This window comes from Centroberyx gerrardi, chromosome 5 (assembly GCF_048128805.1).
Source record: "Centroberyx gerrardi isolate f3 chromosome 5, fCenGer3.hap1.cur.20231027, whole genome shotgun sequence".
NCBI classification, from domain to species: Eukaryota; Metazoa; Chordata; class Actinopteri; order Beryciformes; family Berycidae; genus Centroberyx; species Centroberyx gerrardi.
The window spans coordinates 24,528,381-24,549,491 of record NC_136001.1 but is presented as its reverse complement, the minus strand read 5'-3'; the positions used below and the strand labels follow the sequence as shown (position 1 = coordinate 24,549,491).

Here is a 21,111-nt window from a genome sequence, read left to right as displayed (position 1 = left end):
ATTTCATCAGTGGATTTGCATTTTAAGAACAGTTTCTTTTGTAACATAAAGCTGAGTTTGTGGGCTATTTTATAGGCTAATCTAATTAGCTCAACTCTATATTTATGCTACAAACCTAGCAGCCTAGAGCATTTGACTGAGCCTACTTAACACAGATGGGATTTGGGGAAGCTTTGGAAACAAATTATAGGTAGTAGCTTTTCTCCAGAATAATTTGGAGACCCATTTGAATACCTTCCCATGACCTGCCCTTCACTCTTGACCCAGACGTAGAGAAACTGCTGTAGGACATTAGCTCGGTAGTAGTATACATGCTTTAGTAGCTGTGTAGTATTTTTAGTAATTTTGTCTGTACCACACTGTACCTGGGCCAGCAGTGCATGGACCATAGGATTGGGCACTAGTTACATAGTAGTATGCACTATCAAGTGTCTGTGTAGCAGTGATATCCTACATACTATGTATTGGTGTGGTACAGAAAAGAGACCGTATAGCAGTATGTACTTGTTACCTGTGTAGCGCTGAAAAGAGGCTGCTAGGAGCCAGCAGTACAGGGCCTTTAGGGAGGACGGTGCCTTTGTCGTTGACCCACTGGAGGTAGTCCTTCGTGATGCCAGCCATACCTATAGCCCGTGCTGAACAATACAGGAACTTATAGCCATTTCTGCAAGAGGAGAGGAAACCATGTTACCATTACCATTAGAATAGAATAAAAAAATAGTTAGGATTAAGACAATGGTGACAATGGTCTCATCACATTTTTACATAAGCCAAATCTCTTCCCATTGGACTGGTGACAACATCTTCCATAAAGTATTTTTACATACTGGTGTATTTTGTGGTAGAGTTTGGCGACGCCTTGGTGTGTCCAGTCTTTACCAAACTGAGGTAGGATATGACCCAGAGCATCAGACCTATAGGAGACAGAAAGGCTTATCATAATACTGTTAGCATGTGCGCACGCCCACACACACACACACACACACATATAGGTGAGATGAGGACTATTTGTTCTCACAAAGACAAAAGGACATACACTCACTCATACACACACACTGAATGCCATAAAGTTGCCAGAGATTTTCTTTTATAATGTATCTTTCTAAGGATTTAGGAAGTCTGTATAAATTGTTGGTCTGTTGGTCTATTATTACACTACACCTTACAAGGTAACATGTGGTTGTTTTTACTTAGTGATGGTGCCGTCTATGTCCGATATGATGACACGGTCATCCCAGTTCCACAGGTAGATGGCGGCCTCACAGCGACAGGTGCCCTGGTATTGAGTGGTCACACTGAACACCACCTTGTTGGCCCCTTCACGCAGGTTTAGCCGCCTCTGGTTATAGGAGAGGAGAGAATGAGCTTTATGTAAAGTGGACTAAACCACGAGGAAGCCTGTAAAAGCTGGCAGATCTAACACTTTCTTTTCCTTGTGTAGAAGTATATATGTGTGTGTGTGTGATGTGTGTGTGTGTGTGTGTGTGTGTGTGTGTGTGTGTATGCGTCTCATACTATCTGCTCAGAAGTGAGACGTAGTGACTTGCGGTACATCTGGCTGATACACTGGGCAGTGCTAATGGTGTCTATTGATAGGCTGGCTGGGATGATGGCTTCTCGGCCTAGCCCCGCCTCCACATCGCTGTCCATGTCATCCAAAGTGGCCCTGGGGAAAACAGCACATATGCATCACCTCTGTCTGTGTGTGTGTGTGTGTGTGTGTGTGAGGCCAGTGATTTAACACTTAATTAGAGTTGCCAAGATGGTGCCTTGCTGCTGGAAGGGTTAAGGTTATCTCTCAGCAACTTTCTGCCATAACTCAAAATAGAGGTCATGTTACTCTGATGTCTACAAGCAATGCAAATGTAAACAAAAAATGCACCCAAACTCACAATAAGCTGTCACACACTTATTAAGGTCTGTGTGCTTAGTAAAAGTTGTCCTGTGGCTTTTCACTAATGTGCATCATGGTCTGTCCTTGTCTCTGATACTCTGCTACATGTCATCTTGTGTAACTGGCTTAACATTGTCCTCTGGTTTTGTTCTTAATATTTGTTTTTAATTGACATCGCCATTAATGAAATCTGGCCAGGGACTATAGATGAAAACTGGCCTTTGTGGCCAACTCCAGGCACAGAATGTGCATTAATGTGCATTATTTCTGCCGAATAATCGAAACATAAATAAATAACACATACTGGTAGTACTTGTATCAGTCTCTCCAGAAATCAATTTGAAAGTGAAATAAATGTCTGCAATCCAATACAATCAAACCTAAGCACAGCTAGCAGTGGAACAGCAGTGGATCAACAGGGATCACCAGATTCCAATTTAGAAATGGGGTTTCAATCCATCTGGTTTTAGAGTGTGTGTGTGTACATGCATGTGTGCAGGTTTGTATTTGGCATTCATTTGGCGCTATATTTGGTAAATGTATAAGCATATGCATATATGTTTATTGTTTTATGTGTTACATAATTGTTATACTATTTAATGTGTGTTGGATCATTTATAGGTTCACGTGAGGTCACTTACTTTATTGTGGAAGGAACAGGGACTGATGCCTCCTCTTCTTCCTGCTTTGAGTTCTTTGCCTGAAAGACAAGGAGAAGGTAACATTATTAGCTACTACTTTCAAGTGGCTATAGTGTTTCAGGAGATGACAAATAGACAACTCCTGATTGTTTTCACCAAACACCATTCACTTCACCCCTGAATTGTTTCCATGTCTCCTGTCCTCATTCCTATTACATGGATATAACACAACACAACCCTAGCTAACAAGGCCACACCTACAGTATACAACCCATTTAAACATCATGCATGGATGGATTATTGCAATTCATTATAACAAATACAAACATCTAACTTTTCCTCTGTTGCTGACAGTGCTAAAACCAAATGAAGGTGTGTAGAGATGTCTAGACATGCAAGGCTAAATTAACTAGGGTAACATTAGCAAAGTTCTGTACACAATAAACCAGCACAGAGGGAACAGTGACTAAAAATCAGAGAGAGTCACTGGAAGGAGTTCAAACCACTCTACCTGGTTGGTGTCCATGTCTCTTCTCCTCCAAGAGAACCACCAGCGGCCAGACTTCTTGGGCATCTTGTCCTTCACCAGCCGCTCTATGGCACTCTGTATGGCAGACACACAAAAACAGGAGGCAAAGGTCATATTAGTCCTGTCATCATCCTCACCAGCTCACTAAGATTAGCTGCTTCTCTCCTGCTGTTTTGTGTTCTGTATTTGTGAATCTATAAAACAACTTAGTAGTAAGCATGATTGTTGCTTTTGAGTGAAGATGAAGGAAGCAGAATTAACTATTAATTATTATTGAGGTAATGTCATGTAAAAACAGCAAAATACCTTGGGTAGATTCTTCTGGAAAGTTTGCATTGACAATACCATCGGAGCAGCCACTGCCCAGTTATAATAGCTGTGAAAGACGAAGCAAGCCAATGAGCAGGCATAGACATTGAGAAGATCCAACTGAGCAACCACAAAAAAACAAATCAATTTAAAGTATTTCTGATTCCTGACTCTTACTTGGAGTTGATGCAGATGACAAGGTTTGGATCCTCGATGATTCCTGGGTTGTTGACAAAATCCTGGTACGTCACAATGTGTTCCATAAACTTCTCTGGATCAAGAGCAAAGCAAAATGTATACATTACAGTTGATTTAACCCCATTGATAGAACAACTTTCCTGGGAACTTCCCCTTCAGCCATGCACCAGTGTATATTCCAAACACCAGCAAATACACTCTTACACACTCTCACCCCCTTACCTTTGTTGATTTGGCTGGTGTCGCCCTCGCGTCCGCAGAGGGACATGCTGACGTCCATGTGGTAGGAGGTGGAGTCTGACAGATACTCTGTACCACTATCCATGGCCCCACTGCCCACTGACTGAGGCGACTGGGTCCCTGAGCAGGAGCTCTGCTCTGCTCCCTGCCGAGATGCTCCCTCTGACTCACTGTAGTTACAGCAGACATTTGCAGTCACTGAGACGCATATCACATCCATTTCATCTCCATTTCATCACATTATACAGAGAAAACAACAAAGGAAAGTTGGGTTATTTCAATGACACTGTTGAAATGAGTGCCTTCAGTGGAAATCAATCAACTGCCTTTCATTTAATTTGTCTGCGAGCATTTGAAAATCTTTTTGCGTTTGGGTGTCATTTTCAGCATAGGGATTACATCAATTTTAGACCTCAGATAAGTGACCATTCAGATATCATTCAAAAATGAGTCATTCATATGTATTGTGTAAAGGATGACTCATTACTTGTCTTCTTACCTCTTAGGGAAGTAGAGTGCAGCCACATCAGGGTCCAGCTTGTTCAGGTCATCCAGGTAGATATCTGATGGTCCCATGTGCTGACTACTTTTACCTGGGACACCATGACACGTGAACACAACTTGTCAAAATTGACCTAAACTGATGCAGGAATTCTTGTTAGCCCACAGCCTAAAATGTGACTGGAATGATGCATAGAGTCTGCATACACAATGAAAAGAATAAGGAACAATTTATAAAAGGGATAGTTGAAAGGAATAGTTCACCTTTCTTCTTGTCCTGCTGCTCTGTTTTGGAGGCTGCTTCAGAAGAGATCGCCAGCTCTTGTGCAACTGTCCAACTGGCCCCAATGTCTGTCACTCCAACTTTCTCTGCAGCCTGGTTGGTCAGTAGGCCTTCTGTTGACCTGTCCGTCACTCCAAGCCCGCCCTCCTCCACCCCTCCCTCAGTGTAGGGGTCGATCCCACTATCCCCCTCACTGACAGGGACGCCATCTGTGGGACCCTGTTCACTTGGCTCGGATAAGACACTGAGCTGTTCCGGATTTTCTTTGCCATTTGATGATTCTGAACTATCTGGGCCTGTTGCTGTTATGGAGCTGGCAGTGGCTAAGTTAGCCGTGTTGTCACTGACTAGCACGTCTGCTGTGACTGCGCAGGCTTTGCTCTCTTTATTGGGTCGTTTTTGTGCATTGTCTGTTTTTGCAATGCTGATTGTGCTATTTTTGCTTACAGGGCTAATTATATCAGTCACAGTGCTGACAGGATCAACACTAGCTGTGCTTTCTTTGCTGGCTAGGCAGTTAACATGAGCAGCATTAATCAGGCTAGCTGAATGAGCAGAGGAGTTTAGGTGCTCTTCCTGCTCCAGGAGGTCCTCAGCTGACTCCACTGTCTGTAGCGTGTCCGTTTGGGGCTTGTGTGCGAGTGTCTGAGTCGAGTCCATGTTAATCATCGGTGATGATGCAAGAGACTCAGAGAGCTCATTGGGGGTGGAATGGGCTATGTGAGGGCTTTTCTCCAGGAACAGAGGGGTGGTTTGTATGGAGTGGCTGTCTAAGTCTAGGGAGCGAGTCCTGGGTTGTGGCCTGACCACCGTTACACTGCCCACTCTGCCACAGCTAAATACGGGTTCAAAGCCCATATCGAAGGAGTCCTGTCTCTCAATGGTGCGGAAATGAGAACTGTCTGAAGGGGGGAAGCGCTGTAACTCCACTGACAACCTCTCCGACTGACACAGCTGTGAGGGAGAGGGCAGAGAGTACTGTTTGAGACACTCAACATGACAATCTGAAAACTATTACCACAGCACGATTACCACAGCATGAGTAGGCACTGTGATACAATTACACCATACATCTGCGTGTGTGTGTGTGTGTGTGTGTGTCTTTCCATACCTTAGGAAAACCTCCCCAGTTCCACTGCATCTGAGGTCCAGAGGACTCCTGAGGTTTCACCAGAAGCTCAGAGTCACTCTTAGGAGAGGATGACCGACTGTAGAACGCACTAATGGGAAGGAGGGAGATAGGCAGAGGCAGAGACAAAGAAAAAAATACATTAATGTTAGGAGAGGAGAAAGTGAATGTGGCAGTAGCCTGGCTTGTGCCTATAAAGTCAGAAGCCTGAATCCTTAGACAAAATGGGAAAATCTAAGCGAGGAAAAAGAATCAGTACCACTCTCCCTCCAGTACCACTGTGCAAGGCACTCAATCTCCAACTGTTCCAGTGGAGCTGCTCAGTAGCCGACAGTAGAAGACTATGGTTGCGATGAAAATAATAATAATAATAAAATAAAAAATAATAACAACAAAAATAACAATAGTGATTATCCTTCCTCACTTTTCAGAGGGTGACCACTCTCCGTCTGAGTGTGGGTGAGTGTCTCTGGTCTGTGTGGCCCCCAGCTCCTCATATGGCTCCTCAGACAGTGAGTAGTACACTGATTTACTGTTACACACACAAAAAGACATAATTTTTGTTGACATCAATGGCCTTAAATTATTTTCCACTGAAATGAATGAGCAACAAATGAAACAATGTCTGAAAACTATCCCCTTCAGCTCTAAGAGAAGAATGAGAAGAAGACAAAACTGCAGAGCCAGTCAAAGACAATGTGCTGACATTTGTTGCATTTTATTTGTGGAGAATACCACTGTGGAAAATCTATGAACTCTGCGCCATTTCTCAAAAGTGTATTTTCACCATTTACTGATATAAAGCCCTTGTTCTGTCTGCATGAAAGCAAATGTTTTAGGAGTATTATTAGATATTGCACACTTGTGATGTACCCCAAATTTTAATGGCTGTGATGCAACAGTCTTCTCGATCTCCCCTGCAGTTCCATGTAATCAGGAAAACTCAGGGGAAGCTAGTGAGAGTCTTTGAACAAGTGGACAGATCAGGTCCATCGGAGCAATGTCTATTTCTTAATTTTTTAAATCACTGACCTGGCTTGCATTGGCGTGACAAGCTCGTCTTTAGCAGGACTCTCCTGCTCAGCCTGGTCCCTCTCTCTGTCGCGCTCCCTCTCTCTTTCTCTTTCGTCCGACGAGGAGCTGGCATCCTCTCTCAGTTGGGTGTCGGAGCGCATGCGTTTGCGGCGGCGTTTCTTCCTGCGGGCGCCTCCCCCGGCACTGGAGTGTCCCTCTGTGGTCTCCTCTGCCTCCTCAGGGATCTCGATAGGGATTGGGGAGGTGCAGAGATGGGCTGGGACTCGGGACTGAAGAGGTTAAAAAGAAGGTAGGAAGTGCATTCATGACAAGAAGACTGCCAACACAAAGTTCCGAGAAGAAATCTGTGAACATGGATAATTTGCAGATCTGAAGCCAATTTCCATCAAATGTCAGTCATCATACCTCCATATTCTCATTTTCCTCCACAAAGAAAGCCTCTCCATTGTCCCCCAGTTTCATGTGTAGGTGAACTGGTTCTCCATTAATCTCAATGTCCACCTAAAACACAACAACAACAACAACAACAACAACAACAACAACAACAGCCATCAATGTACGTATCGGTGAATGAAAAAGAACATAACAAAGAAGTAGCAACAGTGACGATATTGGAGCGAAAGGGTCCCAGTGAGAGAGAGAGAGAGAAAAGGCTCACCACTTTCTCTTTGGAGCGCAGCACACCCAGCTTGCCAAAGCGGACGTGAAAGGGGGAACACTGGAGCGATCCATCAGGCTGGCGCACCACGATGACATCAATGCCTCCGGTGAGCGTGGCGGGGTTAAGGCCACGGTACAGCTCCTTCACCGTCACAAACACTGTCTCCGCCAGCTGGCCCACAATGTTCATGATCTGGGACTAGGGACAAAACACAGAGAGAAAGAACAGTGAGGCTGAGTGGCACTACACAGAGACAAAAACTATTTGTCATCAGCAGGCTCTATGGTCGAAGCCTAATTCATGCCAAGTGTCCTCTTGTTAAATTAGCCTTTTTTTTTTTACAGACAGCGCCTGTTTCACAATTTGGCTGAACTGGCAGACATTTTCACCCATGTGTGGTAAAGACATGCCACTTCTCACTTCCACAGTCACTCAACTTCCCAAACAAGAAAAATTACAATGATTTTGAAGACCAATAGCAAAAAGCAGACAAGAGAAAATTGCTAATGTCGGCTAATGTACCATATGCTGTCACTTACATAGTACACTCACCTAACAAATCTCCTATCATCAGAAAAACAACTAGATTTATAGATATGACCCACTTCCTTACCCGGTTGAAGAAAAGACTCAAATATAAAGAGATTTCAAAGTTCTAGACCACGACTCCCCAAGCCTTCCGTTTGAATGACTGCAAACTGAGACATGTCTCGTGTTTTAACCAAGCAATACTGACCTTTGGAATCAGATCTTGATGAATAATGGACTAAAGATCGACAGCTGGGAGAAAGAATGAGATCTATCTTAGACGCTTATCTAGAAGTCACTGCAAGATCAATAGGAGCTACTGAGGTAATTTCCAGTCACGGTGATGCATGTGAAAGGCTTGTTGGGTGGAGAGTTCCACCCTAGATATCAGTGAAAAACCTTAATTTTCAGTCAGGTCAAAAGGAGTGTCAACAAAATGGTTTGCGTTATGCAACCTCTACTCCCCAACAGGCCAGAACGTGTCCGACAATGAGTGACTTCAGTAACAGTCAAAAAGTCAAACTTTTCCTAGGGCTAATGATAACATTACATTGACCTAGTTTGCACCTGCATCAACATTGCTGGCCAGTCAAATCTGCTTTTGTGGAATTCAGAAACATCTAGGCTACTCCTAGTCAAAGCATACAGTGGCCTTATTGGACTGTTTAGCCTTGTAATGTCAAGACAATTTTCCTTTTGAAGAAATAAAGGCTATAATACCTTGCACTACTAAGTTAAAAGATGCTCCTTTGAAGTGAAATTTTCATTCTGCAGCAAACCGAAGCAAGAACACAAGACAGTCTAGATGGAAGTGGGCTGGGTCTGAAAACATGAAGCCAGACCTCCAAAGCATGTTTGGCCCAAAGTCCCACATTACCAATCTCATGTCTTACCCAGAGCAAAGGATGCAGGTGTCCCTTCCCAACCAGGCCTTGTTCCCTTGACCTCCCTTCTGCCACTATCTCTTTCATCCCCCACAATCCTCAGCTGCCTCTCTAGGCTCAGTCCAGTTAGCCCCCCATGTCTCCCTCTGACTGCATGTAAGGATACATTTTGTTAGCTTTGATGACTGAGGCCTTGCTACACTTCAAAAGCTTCTACAGTAGTTTAGCCTAACTGCTAAGCCTAAATTCACACTTCCCCACTCGCACTGCACATGACAGCCAGACCAGCAGTTTCTGAAAGGCTCGGACAGTTTATTCAAATACGCTTGGCATGAACATGCACACACACACACAAGCTGATCACCAGACACATTCTGGGCTTGACCACAGCTCTCTGGGCCGTAAAAGATGAGCGACTCTCCGGCAACCATCCTCTACCAACACTGGAAAATCCTTCACAGTGAAAATTTCAGCCCTAGGCCTAGCCAACTTGGGAGTACCTCAGGCAAATAACTTGCAAATTACAATGGATATCACTACCAATGCTGCCTATGGGAGAAGACAGGATAGAAAGGTAGGCCTACGTTGAAAAATAAATATGATGTCTAACTAATAGAGCAGGCAATAGAGTGGCTGTGGCTAATCACCTTCACAGTGTAGTCAAGCCCCAAAACATTCCAGAGAAAAATGTCCATAAGTGTAAGCTAGCCCATCAAGAAACTGAACTAATGTAAATGGGGACTTGGAAAGCTCTAGGCCTTCTGGTGTGAATTACCTCTTTCTGTGCCAATTCAGGCTTTTCTAGATGTATTTGATTTAGAGTGATACTTGACTGAAACAACAAGGTCAGCTGTATTTAGGAGGCTGGAAGAACACAAAAGCCCACAGTGGACAATGGTAGCCAGTGTGAACAAAATGAACAGAGATGGGAGGATGAGAGAAGGGAAAGATGAGAGATGAGGAGGTTAAAAGTGATTAACAGGGACCAAATTATGTTTTTTATCCTGCACTAGACTTAAGCTATCCCTGTACTTATTTTACTCAGTGTAAATTGACTTAATTCCCAGCTTCACAGTTTTTAAGCATATGTACACATTCATACCTGGGAGCTGCCTAGTTGAGAGAGAGTATTGCTCATTCACTTCTCCTGATGGTGGAGGGATTCAAACTAGTGACCGTGAGATTGATTCCATCACTCTACCCCATTCATCCCACTCAATTAGACAGGCAACTAGGCCTACTTGACATTTGTTGTGGATGTTAACCAATGCCAAATGTGTCATAGCTATACTAGTTTCCCAATGCCTGGAGCCAGCCAAGTGTGTGGAGAGCAGCCTTGTTTGTTGAGACTGTGGGTGAAAAGTGCATTTCTTCAGAGATTTGTTCAAAAAGGACAGCGACCTTATCTCAGTGGTTCTCAACGTGGGGTCCGGGGACCACCAGGGGTCCTTGAGTGGGTTCCAGAGGGTCCCCAGCAAATTGATGAATTGTTAAACTTCACCATTATTTCATTTACAAAAAGTTAACACAATTAGAGAATGTAGAAGAATGACTGAATGAATTTTGATCATCACTGTTATCTCTCTACCTATAATACAGATAGTCATGGAATTCTGGACAAAATCATATCTAACAATAAAAAAATATTCTCAGATTTGGGTAGTAGAGACAAAATCTCATCAAATGGGGGTCTATGGGCCTAATGTGTACTAAATTAGGGGTCCTTGATATGAAAAAGGTTGAGAATCACTGCCTTATCTGATGCCCAAGATCCAGTTCGTTATCCAAAACGTCTATCAATATAGGTTACATATCTTGCAATCTAATGTTTAATACATATTCAGATAGAGTACAAACACAAACAACCTCTGAAACGTTTATCAAGCTATCAAAATGTATACTGTATGTTTGTATGTATGTATGTATGTATGTATGTATGTCCAATCCATGTTGATCATCTGTAACTCTTTCCAGTCGACAGCCAACACTTTAAGGGCTCTTCAAGAATGAATATTTTGTTCGACCGATATTTCACCCGCTAGACGAAACTTAATTCTAAAACGAATAATAAAAAAAACCCTCTTATTTTTGAAACAAGAGCAACGTATTCACTATGCAGGACTTTAAAAACAATGTACTTTGGTTACCAGGGTCAGGGAAGACAGTGTTTAAACCTGACGTGTCTGCATGTTTACTTAGCACGATAAAAAGTAAGTTAAAAACAATGCAACTCCGCTACCTGTGACTAGTTAACATTTTCCACGTCTGCTTAATATGTTACAATAATAGTGTTTATTCTACATTCATGTTAAGAGAGTGTTGAGGGACTTACCTTTCGGATTGCCTTTCAGTTGGAAACCATGAAACCAGGATGCTTCCTAGTATGCTGCGCCTGCGCAAAACACTAGGGAGAACAAGTCAATCACTAGAACAGCCAATGAGCGCCCTGGAAAAGGTAAATGACCCGCCTCCTATGTATGTTTTGTAAATAAAGCGTGTAGTCATGCATAAATGATTTAACTTAGGTTTTAAGTTGCCATTATAACATATGAAATAAGGAAACCTCGGACAATGAATTGATGCCTTTGCAAGACGTTCATGTAGATTCCAGAAGGACACATCAGCACTAAATACATATCTTAATAATGAAGACAAAATTGTTAATGCTTCATCTCTTCTTTAGTCTACAGCTTTCATTAACATAATCTGCTGACAAAGATAAGTTATTGTCAGCAGTGCATTATAGCTGGATGGTGCACGTGATGGAGCTGAAGTGGGCATATATCAGGATTATTATATTATCACAATATCTGAGGAGGATGAGGCCTGCTAGTTTAGTGACTGCTTGTCCAAGTGACCAACTTGTTGGAAAAAGTTGTGGTTTATTGTCTTAATGTCAGGGAAGTATAGTTTTGATACAAATTTTTCAAAGTATTAAGTTTGTGACATCAACACTGCCGAAAACCTGATGTCATCTTTGACAATTCTTGATGAGCAACAATGCACAACAATGCATCTGAGTTGGATTTTAATGCCAAGGTGGCCTCTACCCCACAGTGCACTGATACAGTGTGGAATTAATGGGTCATAAATGAGTCTATGAGAGACTCAATTCCCCAGCTAGCATGGCAGGCACAAAGCACTGCCCTCCCTGCACCATTACGCAGGTCACACTGTCACTTCAGCATTGAGACTGCTTCAGGTTTAAGTAGCAATACTAGCTTGGAGGCACCCCACTGCTGAGATGACCCTGTAACAACTATATGCCATTTAAGTATGGCCTTAAAACTATTGGTTTTAGACTGGTGAACTCAGGACCAGGACACTGAGTCTAGTCATCCATGTTTTTCAGCCTGGTACAAAATACTGTTACATAATGCAATCCATCCTAAACCAGAAATCCCATTGAGATGAAAGAGGATGCATTTGGGGTTTATCAGATTATTTAAAAAGGATGCTCAGTCAAGACACTATCAATGTTGATGAGTCAATAACTTAACACAGTTTCACCCAATTTCCCCATGGGGAACATTAAAGTTTAATTTAATCTTATCATATCTTAGTTAATTTATTGTACGTAAAATGAATGTGCACAGATAGTGACCTTAGATTATCTTTGAATTGTTTTGTGGCTAAATTATCTATCCACCATTTTACAAGATGATTTGTAGCACAAAATTATAACTTGGCATTTGTTTACAAAATGGCAACATTTTACAGAATTAATCCTCTATAATTTAAAGATACTGAATGATGAACTTCATGTACCTTTTTTCTTTCTTCCAAAAATGGATATATAGCATTTACAATCAAACTTCTTTTATTTTCTTGAAATTGATCTGTACCATTGCCCATGCTGAGCTGGAATTTGGGGTGCTGTCCACATTAATTGATATTTTTCTAAAATGTATGTATGTAACATGTAAGCAAATCAATTGGAAATGAATAGTCAGAATCATTTGCTGGTCCATTTGTATGTCTCAAATTCATCTTTAGATCATGAAAATGTAGACTTCATGAGTACGCAGCAAGAGGGAGCAATTTCACGACCCTGCCCCATTGTTTTTGCCGTTGACTGCACATCTTCATTCATCGGAGGGTTCACTATGTTTGAGATGCCAACTGGTTTTGGCCAGCAGAGGGCATCCCTGCACCTACATACAGCCTGGTTAAACTGAGAAGCCTCCTTTCTTTCCCTGGCCGTTCACAGTCATGCTCTGTATCCGTCTGTCTACTTTTATCTAAATAAAACCAAGATAGTCTGCTTTCACTGCTTTGAATGTTGACTAAAATGTGCATATGCTACATAACTCCAGTAGATGACCACTGAAGAATAGGCTAACGTACTTTGTTAATGATAAAATAAATCTTTGGAGGAATTGTTTTCAAATATCCCTAAAATGTTTATGCATGTAGGTAGACACCAGCAGAAGAATGTGTGCTAAAAATAAAAGATACAATTAAAATGATTAAAATGTTACAGAACTTACATCCCAGCATTAAACATAAAGGTCTATTTAAATTGATTTAGTGAAGGCAGTGGATATTGAATACTGCCCTTAGGTACACAATACCTTAACAGAAAAACCAGGTGAAACAATCCTGAAAACTCTTAATACACTGGAAACAGGTTGGTTGGAGTAAAACAGCAGTAGTCTAAGCCAATAGATGAGCCAGCACTTATTTTTGATACAGAATAATCAAGTAGATTTTCCTTGAGTGTTTCTTGAACTTAGCATGATGGAAAAGAGTGTGAGCTACAAAACAGATGTCCCAGCCATGACATGACTTAAGGTGTTCGCTGCACATTCAGGGCCCAGTGAGGGCCAGCCAAACTGCCTATTTAAGGAGACCCATAGCCTTAGGCTTAACAAACAATAAGAGGTCTCTGGCTTTTAAAACTCCAACATCTGCTCCTATATCTCTCTCTCTCTCTCTCTCTCACTCTCTCCATTCTTCCATCCACCCCTCCACCACACAGAGCCTCCTCCGAATGTTTGGGCCCTTTTCTCTAAATAAGGCAGCCTTATCGTAGTTCCTGTCATTTCAACCCTTTTCCCAAACATCCCGAGCGGCGTCTGTGGCAGCAGCAAGCTGCAGCCTGTGCATTCTTTTTCCTTGTATGGAGAAATGGTCTGGACTGGGACGCCTCTGTTTGGGACGGCCCGGCCTCTCCATTGGCCGGGGCAGAAAGGGGTGGGACCCATGGGGAGTCTGATGCTTTAAACAAACTTTTCAGTAGGACTGCCTGCTTCCCTTCCCACTGCTGTGTCGGACCAAGACAAAAGGAGCTTGAAGGACTCCCAAATATTATTACCTGAAGCCAAGGTGAGAAACATTACAGTGTCTGCCTCTGTATTGCATGTATAGTATATATTTAGTGTTTGGTGTAGTTTAAGAGCACTGGAAGTCTGAATTCTTGGGGTTCAGTGATACAATGCTCAACTGTCAGTGCTGAGAGTTGTGAGGGGAGGGATAGAGTTACAGAGGGCTACTGAGCTGGATCCTTGGTTCAGCTGCTGTGGGGCTTTCCTCATCTGTTGATCAAGGTGTAGAGAAGGTCCACCTCGGACCTGTGTGTGTGTGCATGTGTGTGTGTTAGGGGTTTACTCCCATCTCATCATCACAGCAGATTAGACAGAGGAATTTCTCTGTGCCTCTGACCCATTTAGTTCTCTCTGTCTCTCTCTCGCGCACTCTCCCTCTCTTCTGAACACACACGCACACATACTTACACACACTTCTGATGGAGCAGCTGTCATATTTGTCTTTTTATAGCTGATGAGAGCTTAAGTTCCACTTCAGTGTGTTTGGGTTTGGAATTCCTTGGCCTTAGTCTTCACTCACTGTGAGCAGTGGTGACCTAGGGTGAGGGATGACTGGCTGACTGCTTGAGGGCATGAAGGTGTGTGTGTGTGTGTGTGTGTGTGTGTGTGTGTGTGTGTGTGTGTGTGTGCGTGTGTGCGCGCGCTCATGCATACTGGACAGTGGGGCTCTGTCATCCAAAGGGACGAGGGGGGGTTCACAGACTGACTGTGGTGGACAGAGAACAAATACAAATCTCAGTACGAGCCAAGCTGCAGCACACCAGCCAAACGCTTACGTCGATGAGGTCAAAAATAGTTGTTCTCAGCCTCTTTGTGAATCATTGTTGATCCACTCTTCAAAGAATGCAGAGGAATTTAACTGTTTCCACAGCGGCACTGGAAATCCATTTTTCTTTTCTTGCATCCTCAAAAGCCAACTTGTGAACTGATGAGATAATCACACTGGTCAAAGAACTTCACAGACAGAAATCTAGCTTATTGATGACTTGAAACACCCACTGATGCAGTTAAAACACCAATCAGCCTCTTTCAGGAGACAGTATCCTCTCTCTGGAGCCAAACAAGAATGTACAGGAGAGAGATAACAGGGGCATTCCTAAATTCCAAAGCCTCAGCTTGGACTTTTTACATTGGAGCCACTTCATCTGAGCCCCAATAAACCACTTTCCAAACAAATTATCTTGCAGTCACACAGTTGCAGTGCAATTTGCTAAAAGGGTCTGGGTAAAGAAAATGAGGGGAATTGTGAGAAATATTTACCGTCAGGGTGGGAGAGAGAAAGAGCCCTAATCAGATTGGAGAATTCCTCTGTTCCTGAAACCTTGAAATGGAGCTGGACACTGTTTTGTTTCCAGCTTCCTCAATGACTTTGTCACACACTGAGTGGGAGAATGGATGGGCAGTGGGCCAGCAACACACACCTTTCAGATCTCTTTGCTTTTGCTGGCTAACGGATGAGTAGAAGCAGCCAAACAGTAGCCAAATAAAAGGAATGACTGATCCAACATGTTTCTGTCTTGAGAGAAGGGAGTGAGTGAGTGAGTGCAACCGCTGCTGACAAACTCATTTTTTTCAGTACATGTTGTGACATAGAATAAGCTTTATTTGGCATCCAAGTAATTAAACGTGATATATGAACTCTCTACCCAGTGCCTTTATACTGAGAACCCAAAAACATTTTTGGATTTAATGTCTTCATGTAATGGAGTAAATGCTGCTCTTGTCAGTTATGAAGTTATATTGTTAAATCACTTATTCATGAAGAACAGGAGCTGATTATACTGCTTTGCATTGGCAATAAAAGGTTATGATGCTGTCCCAGTCACATTACACTGATGAGAGCTTTCAATTGTATAGAGATCAATTGAGGGAGAAACTTTATACTCAACAGAAAGAGATAAAGGACCGTGTAGATAGGCAAACCTGCTCTAACTAACACAGCCTTCAATAGCTTTTCAGTGAGGCCTTTGTGAATCACACAAGCATCAGAGGCAGCTCACAGAACATTTTAGGACTACTCCACCCAATTAAAAATGGTAACAGTCACACAGGCAGTGCCCTTGGAGACAGAGGGTTTATGAATATAGGGCAGCAAAGAGCTATTTATATAATGTTTGCGATACAGTTCTGTGTAGCCATAACTATAATGTGGTATACTGTACAAAGGGTGCAGAAGTGTTTTTGGCCACCGACTACACAAAGTGTTCATGTTTTGCTGGTTACAAAAAGTCACTTTTTATATGTTAAAAATTACATTGTTTTTGCTGATCATAAAAAAACAATGTGCTTTATGTTATTTACTGGTAAATATCTACATGGTGTTGTTTTTTCTAGACAAAATTCCAATTTATAGTTATAGCAAATTTGATCACTGACGAGCAGATTGAAGCAATCGTAAGTGATGTTGAATTTAAATGATATAAAATTGATTTCAAACTGAAAATAGTCAAATGTAATTGAGGCAACTCTGCTTGATTGAAAGCTATACGCTCACATCATTGTGTTCTAGTTAACCATGCCTATCCAAAACCCAATAATTGATTTTTCAGGACATTTTGGGATTAACATTCCTGAAATGGTGAATGTCCTAAAATTATTGTATCATCTGTCCTGCACTAAATAAAAGCTGTGTTTATTTCATAGGAGACATATTCGGTTTCCAATGTATTTAAATGATAATACGTGGAGAGAGTGACACATACACACCTGGCCATGAGTAATGCAATGAACTACCTGGTCTGAGAGTTGAGCTGTAGGATTGCCTCCCCAGTATGTATAGTTAAACACAGTGAATTTTAGGATGCATTTGAAACATTATTTTGTTGAGATCTAATATTGCTGAAGAAATTACTGTCATTAAGCCTTCTGATTTAGACTTTCGTACATCCACCTTTGTTTGGAGACATTTGTAAGACGTGAATTTGTGACTTAATCATTGCCCATGAAAACATCTCACCTCGTAAGGGAGAGAGCTTTGGTGTGAACATCTCACCTGAGTGAATCACTGAACTGTGTGAGTTAGAGCCACATATTAACATCACCTCAATGCCTCTCAATGCATGATGTCATACCTCATCTATGTGACTCATCAGCCGCATTCACCTGTTTCTTCCTGTACAAACCAGCCAGTCCTATCCTCTGTCTGCTACTGCCCACTGGGGATGACACTATCACAGCCCGCACGCACGCACGCACCCACGCACACACACCCACACACACACAGACACACACACACGCGCACACACACACACACACACACACACACACACACACACACACACACACACACACACACACACACACACACACACACAACAAGTCCTTGTAGACATGAAATTGAGTGACAGATCTAATTCTGGCAGCCTCTGAAGGTAACTGAAGTGTGCAGACATGTTATTTTCACACCCATCACTGTAGCCGACTCTGTACCAGACCTATGATCTGCTCTGAATTCAGGGAGAAAGAAAGAGAGAGAGAGATGATTAACAGTTCTCCTGCTTGGGGCAATCTAAACCAAAGAGCTTAGTCTAAAACAACAAGATGAATGTGATGCTCTCATTTTTAGCATTCTGATGAACAATGGAGACAAAGAGCATACAATCCCATGGTTAACCACATCCAGTTTGATTCATCTTTTCAAACTGGTTGGTGTTCGAGTCAAGCTTTGTTATTGAACAATATTCCCATGCCACACTGCTCCCTGATAACAGTACAGCATCAGCATCTTCTGCTTTAACCCATGAACCTTGCCTTTTGACCGTGTAGAGGCCCAGATCCAGCTGCCACCATGTCAAGCAAGCGCGCAAAGGGAAAGACCACCAAGAAGCGCCCCCAGAGGGCCACCTCCAACGTCTTCGCCATGTTCGACCAGTCTCAGATCCAGGAGTTCAAAGAGGCCTTCAACATGATCGATCAGAACAGAGACGGCTTCATTGACAAGGAGGACCTGCACGACATGCTGGCCTCTCTGGGTAAAGATCCTTGTTCCTACTAGCGAGATAAGCCGACTTCAACTGAATAACACTGAGCTTTTATGGTTACAAGTGCCGATCTAGGGCTCAAATATGCCGCTGCTTTGAAAATCTCTGTTCAGATATAAGGCTATTGCTTGGTGGTATGTACACAGAAAAAGGAAGGGTTCTCAAGGGTTGTATGGTTAAGATAGTGGTATTATGTAAAACTGTAATGACCCAAAGAATAATCTGATTTGTTGAAATAAATCAAACAAATAAATAAGCGTGTCAAGATTCTAGAGCCATTTGCAAATCTTTCTATACAAAACCAGGCTAAAGGATTCTTTATAGCACCAAAAAGGGTTCTGCTATGGTACAAGCGTCAAGAACCATTTTCGGGTATTATATAGAAACCAGGGCATGGGGATCCATGTAACAGTGTCGGTCGTCCTCAGGTAAGAACCCCTCAGATGACTACCTGGAGGGGATGATGAGCGAGGCGCCAGGGCCCATCAACTTCACCATGTTCCTCACCATGTTCGGAGAGAGGCTCAACGGAACAGACCCCGAGGACGTCATCCGCAACGCCTTCGCCTGCTTTGATGAGGAGGGATCCGGTGAGACACGACAAACACATAAACTGATAGAGAGAGAAGTAGAGACGCAGAGTGAGAAAGAGACAGATTGAGAGACAGAGTGGTCCTGTATAGCTCAATGGGTACCATGGTACTTTGATTCCCACTTGGGCCACCCATATTAAAAATGTATGCATTATGGATAAAGATGTCCCCCTAATGGCAAATGTTAGAGAAAGTATACTTCACAAGATGGCATCTTGTACCAGCTGTTCCATATTCTCTTTTGCATTCTTAACGGATGTCTTTTCATCTATGATCTAGGTGTGATCCACGAGGATCACCTGAGGGAGCTGCTGACCACCATGGGCGACCGTTTCACAGACGAGGAGGTGGATGAGCTGTTCCGCGAGGCGCCCATCGACAAGAAGGGCAACTTCAACTACGCCGAGTTCACCCGCATCCTCAAACACGGCGCCAAAGACAAGGATGACGAGTAGAGGGAGGAGACTGCCTCGGGTCCCCACACACATACTGCACCGCAAATCAATCCCTAGTTCCTACCTCATAGGCACCTGTAGGTCTGAGAGAGATTGGATAGGAATCCACATTAGGAAGATACTCTTGTCTTTCATAAGAGGGCAAAGGTGGGTGTGGGCATGTTGTTCAGAACTATTGCATTCATTCAGATCTGCACGTTTATGAAGGGTAGGGGCTCGGGATTCATTTGGGATCCAGGGCAATGTTCTGCAATACACTCCTTTTCAACTTTTATTGTCATTGAAGATTATCCATGAAGAGAGGTGTATCACAGTATTTGCATCTCAGACAAGTCTACTGCGGCTTCCAACTCATTCCTTCTGCTCTTCGCAAGAACTTGGATGGGTGAAAGTGCATCAAAATAGGCTTCAGCCACTTTGCCTTCTCTTGTTCTGGCCTTTGTAGATCGGTGCAGGGAAGCTGGTTTGACTTTTGAGATGTATCAAAAACCGGTGTGTATGTGGGCTGCCAAATTCAGCACTACATACCAGCCATGTTTACCTCTGCCTGCCAATTAGCTATCACACCTGCACAAGCGCTGCAAGAATTCTCCCTCTCTACAATAGCTGTACCCCTCTATGATGGAGATGGATGAAGGCATAAATAATTAACTGATTTTCTATTCTATTATTGTAAAGTTTTGACAATCAAAAGTGGTGAGTACTTACACTTGTTATACCTAAGTGTATCATTCCACAATTACCTTGAAATGGTTACTACAACTCAAAAGTCTAAAATGACATTCCCCCCCCATCAGCTGGTTGTGTGTATTTGTTGAAGGATCAGGTATGTTGTCTAAGTTGTGAAGGAATTCAGCCTTGAAATTGTTCAGTCAAATAAAGTCAGTCTGCTTATGCCATTGACCGCAAAGGAACTGTAGATGTTTGTTTGGGATGTTTTAAAGTCAATGTACCACGTCTGTGCCTAACCAATGAAAGATCCTCTCTTTCAAAGAGGTGCCTCCCAGTCTCTCTCATTTCAAATGTTCAAGTCACTTAAATGTCCAGTGCAACTTTGTAACTTTTATATGGTAAAAATAAAATGTTCCCTGTTCTCAAAAGATGGTCTTTTTTAAAAGGAAACACACTACATTCCATTATGACATTACCTGACAATTAAAGTATATTAAAGCATTTTCTATCTCTGCTGTCTCTACCCAGTAATCATGTCATCTGGTGGAGACTGGGCAGTACATTTCCAGAGTTATTGCTGGACACTGGTCATGCCCTCAAAGGCTTTGGTCTAAAATTATCCTGCACCATGTTTTTGCCCTCTTGATAACATCCCTACTGCGCTTTAAAAAAAAGAATACACTTCCGGGTTTTAACATCTATTGGTCTTCTTGCAATGTTACAAAATGTACTCGTTCAGAAAATAAATCTTAACTTTTGATGGGTAACAAAAGACTGAAGAAAGAAGAAAGAGAAGAAGACTTATGAAAAACTGAACTTTTATTTCTCTGAAATGCTTATACAAAACACACATTTAAAGTTAAGGCATATATTGCACAGACTATTGAAAAGTTTTTATGTAGAAGGGGGTATACTCCCTCAGTCCTAGGTTTAAGGCACAGCAGCCAGTCATACTGCCAATGGTCAGTCATGATTCACAACATGAACTTGAAAACATTTTAGAATGCATTTGGTTGTAAAGAAACTACACAGTTTGAGATAAATTCATGCCAAAACAAACAAACAATAGAAGAAAATAAACCTGACCTTGAAGATATTTACATGCATCATCACATTGTCTGATCGGAGTGTCATTTTCCATCCTAAAACCCAATATAAAACCTAGCTATATAAAACCTTCCTGTTTAATCCATATTCATATTCAGCCATTTCCAGTATCACAACCAGTAATGTGTCGTCACAGTGGCATGAT

At 42.4% G+C, this 21,111-nt stretch overlaps 2 protein-coding genes across 3 annotated transcripts in view; one reads left to right on the top strand and one right to left on the bottom strand.

Moving 5' to 3' along the window:
* Window positions 1–11,205, bottom strand: part of LOC139907941 (phosphatidate phosphatase LPIN2) — a 114,278-nt gene extending 103,073 nt beyond the window's left edge. For both annotated transcript variants that reach the window (XM_078283667.1, XM_071894470.2), the window contains exons 1-17: window positions 11,165–11,205; window positions 7,418–7,618; window positions 7,165–7,260; window positions 6,757–7,028; window positions 6,149–6,256; window positions 5,707–5,815; window positions 4,577–5,549; window positions 4,311–4,404; window positions 3,794–3,981; window positions 3,551–3,644; window positions 3,371–3,440; window positions 3,047–3,139; window positions 2,536–2,594; window positions 1,516–1,666; window positions 1,191–1,339; window positions 828–914; window positions 512–664 (exon numbers count right to left, since the gene is read on the bottom strand). In XM_078283667.1, the coding sequence (XP_078139793.1) occupies window positions 512–664; window positions 828–914; window positions 1,191–1,339; window positions 1,516–1,666; window positions 2,536–2,594; window positions 3,047–3,139; window positions 3,371–3,440; window positions 3,551–3,644; window positions 3,794–3,981; window positions 4,311–4,404; window positions 4,577–5,549; window positions 5,707–5,815; window positions 6,149–6,256; window positions 6,757–7,028; window positions 7,165–7,260; window positions 7,418–7,609 (2,888 nt within the window). In that variant the 5' untranslated portion in view covers window positions 7,610–7,618; window positions 11,165–11,205. The remainder of the gene's footprint in view (window positions 1–511; window positions 665–827; window positions 915–1,190; window positions 1,340–1,515; window positions 1,667–2,535; window positions 2,595–3,046; window positions 3,140–3,370; window positions 3,441–3,550; window positions 3,645–3,793; window positions 3,982–4,310; window positions 4,405–4,576; window positions 5,550–5,706; window positions 5,816–6,148; window positions 6,257–6,756; window positions 7,029–7,164; window positions 7,261–7,417; window positions 7,619–11,164) is intronic.
* Window positions 11,206–14,069: 2,864 nt separating this feature from the next.
* myl9b (myosin, light chain 9b, regulatory) lies at window positions 14,070–20,287 on the top strand. Its single transcript, XM_071894471.2, has 4 exons — window positions 14,070–14,160; window positions 17,927–18,130; window positions 18,568–18,729; window positions 19,012–20,287. The coding sequence occupies exons 2-4, from the start codon at window positions 17,947–17,949 to the stop codon at window positions 19,185–19,187; spliced, it is 522 nt and encodes a 173-aa protein (XP_071750572.1). The 5' UTR covers window positions 14,070–14,160; window positions 17,927–17,946; the 3' UTR covers window positions 19,188–20,287.
* The last annotated feature ends 824 nt before the right edge of the window (window positions 20,288–21,111 follow it).